Raw genomic sequence first — 2,500 nt, 5'->3', positions numbered from 1 at the left:
TGTAGTAGCCTAGTAGTAGTAGCAGCAGCAGTAGCAGTAGGAGTAGCAGTAGTAGTAGGAGTAGGCCTAGCAGTAGTAGTAGTAGTAGTAGTAGCAGCAGTAGTAGTAGTTGTTGTAGCCTACTAGTAGTAGCAGTATAGTATTAGTTAGTAGTCTAATAGTAGTAGTAGCAGTTTGAATGTTTGAATTGAGTTGTATTCAGTGCTATTTTGCTCTCCTGCTTCAGCCAGCCTCCTGGACTCTGGTAGTGTCAGTAGTTAGTGAGTCTCTGTCTCCCTCTGCTGGTCAAAACTCTTCACAGCCGTATTCCTTCACATGACACTGGGTGGGACTGGATGGATGAATCAGACCTCAGCATCACTCTACAGCAGCTGCATTAGGTCGGAGGAAAAAACAGCAGAAAAAAATGTTAAACATTTATAGAATCTGCAGATTTCCTGGCCTTGAAAACCCTTCAAAGTTTGTAGATTTGAGAAAAACAAAATAAGGCCTTAGGCGTGAATGGATGGCCCTGAAAGAACCTGATCTTTGATTAAAATATAGCATCTAAATTGATCAATATGCCTTCACACCCTGAGGAAAAAACCTGTGTGGGAACCCTGAACTTTGTATACATGAGCACAAAGATGAAGACATGGTTTTTACATACAGATGTTTGATCTCTCTCTCTCCCTCCCTCCCTCTCTCTCTCTCTCTCTCTTTCTCTCTCTCTCTCTCAGCCGTCCCACAACGATAAGAACACCAACCCAGAGATGGTGAAAGTCATGACTGAACTGGCCAAGGCTCGCAAACAGCTCAAAGGTAAATGAGATACCCACTATTTAAAAAAAGTCACATTTACTTTTACAGAATGACTGATATCACATATACAAAATAAGATATAGTGTCTTTTAAAGCATTACAGGTAAATAAGGTCCTTGGTAGACTAAAAGGCAACACTTTTAAATACTGGATCCTTAATATTTTAGAGACACTGATGGCAAAATTCAGGCCATGACTATCAAATTGAATTGATAGGATTATTTATATTATTATTTTGGAATAGATGTATTCTCATGTATAATCATTTCCATTCAACAAATTAAAGGTTTAAAAAAAAAAAAAAGAAACAGTCATATATCAGGCTCTCTGTTTACTGTATATCAGGCTCAGTTACATATATTTATTTCAGGCTCTTTTACCCACATAGTTGGGTTTTTTTTTATATCATAGCAATTATAATGCTGAAATGATGTATTCTGATGTAAAATGATATTATTATTATACAGCGTCATTTTCAAATTAATCTCCCCAGTTCACTGGTTCAAGAAGGAAATTATATTAAGGCGATCTGCAGATGAAAAACAGAATCACTTTAATTTGCAGAGTATTAGGAGTTTGACCTGGTTCATTGGTGGCGATATATATAACAAGAAAGTTATTCAGTGGACTGACTGACTGTGTTTGATCATATGAAACCATTTTGTCATTAAAGTCAGTCACGTTCAGCCTGATGTCTCTGCAGAGCTGAAGCTGAGACAGTCTGTGTTTGAGTCCAAGGAGCCGGACGGCCAGGAGAACAACGAGATCTGCAGGTAACAAGTCACATTTTTTTTTTTTTAAACATATATTTATTGATTTTATACATTTAACACATTGTACATACACAACTGAACCTTCCCCCAAATCAAACATTTGGCAGAATATAAATAATAATAATAAAATATCACTTAAAAATAATTGATTAGCAAATAATCAAGTTAAAAAGGACAAAGATTTACAATGAAAAGAAAAATAAGTAAATAAATAAAATGAAAAAAAAAAATACAATAAGAATACATTCACAACATAGAGCAGTGTACAGCACACATTCCTCACAATAGATAAATTATTTTCACTGTAACTTCAAACAAGTCACATTTACTCTCTTTTTGGATTAGATTAGATTAGTTTATATTAGTTTAGTTTAGTTTAGTTTAGACTAGTTCAGATTAGATTGTAATGTTTTACATTCTGTTACATCATGTTACAGTATGATATGACATGTCATGGTATGTTATTGTATGTATTGTATATCATATGTTGTAGTATGGCATGTTATATAGTATGTATTAATATGTTACAGGATCACTCAGAGTTAGAGAGACACAGGCTAAAAACACAGGCAAAATATAAAAATACTACAGAAATACTACAGACACAGTATGTTACAGGTCCTTGGTGCAGCTCCTGTGTGCTGTGGTCAAACCTCCTCAGACTGGTCTCTGTCTGTAGTCACTCAGCAGTCTGTCTGTCTGTCTGTCTGTGGTCTGAACTCCTGCAGGTTGGGCTCCGGCCAGCAGGGGGCAGCGGAGCACAAACCCAGTCTGGAGGAAACCGTCGAGTCGCTGTTCAGACGACTGAGGGAGAAGAGACAGGCGCTGGGCCTGCCCGACAACATGAAGGTGTGTGTGTGTGTGTGTGTGTGTGTGTGTGTCTGTGTGTGTCTCTATGAACCAGTAATCCCTTAAAATCCCCTTAC

At 37.2% G+C, this 2,500-nt stretch overlaps 1 protein-coding gene across 1 annotated transcript in view; it reads left to right on the top strand.

Moving 5' to 3' along the window:
- LOC139640440 (protein FAM13C-like) overlaps positions 1–2,423 on the top strand; it is a gene marked incomplete at its 3' end in the record, with an annotated part of 13,004 nt that extends 10,581 nt beyond the window's left edge. The window contains exons 4-6 of the mRNA XM_071514636.1: positions 720–801; positions 1,505–1,574; positions 2,303–2,423. Of these exons, the coding sequence (XP_071370737.1) occupies positions 720–801; positions 1,505–1,574; positions 2,303–2,423 (273 nt within the window). The remainder of the gene's footprint in view (positions 1–719; positions 802–1,504; positions 1,575–2,302) is intronic.
- Positions 2,424–2,500: the final 77 nt, after the last annotated feature.

This window comes from Centroberyx affinis, unplaced genomic scaffold (assembly GCF_046629955.1).
Source record: "Centroberyx affinis isolate AG114_WGS23_722 - 3 ecotype Tasmania unplaced genomic scaffold, CSIRO-AGI_Caff_v1 ptg009460l_1, whole genome shotgun sequence".
Classification (NCBI taxonomy): Eukaryota; Metazoa; Chordata; class Actinopteri; order Beryciformes; family Berycidae; genus Centroberyx; species Centroberyx affinis.
The sequence above is the reverse complement of the archived record's forward strand: the minus strand, read 5'-3'. Positions and strand labels throughout refer to the sequence as shown.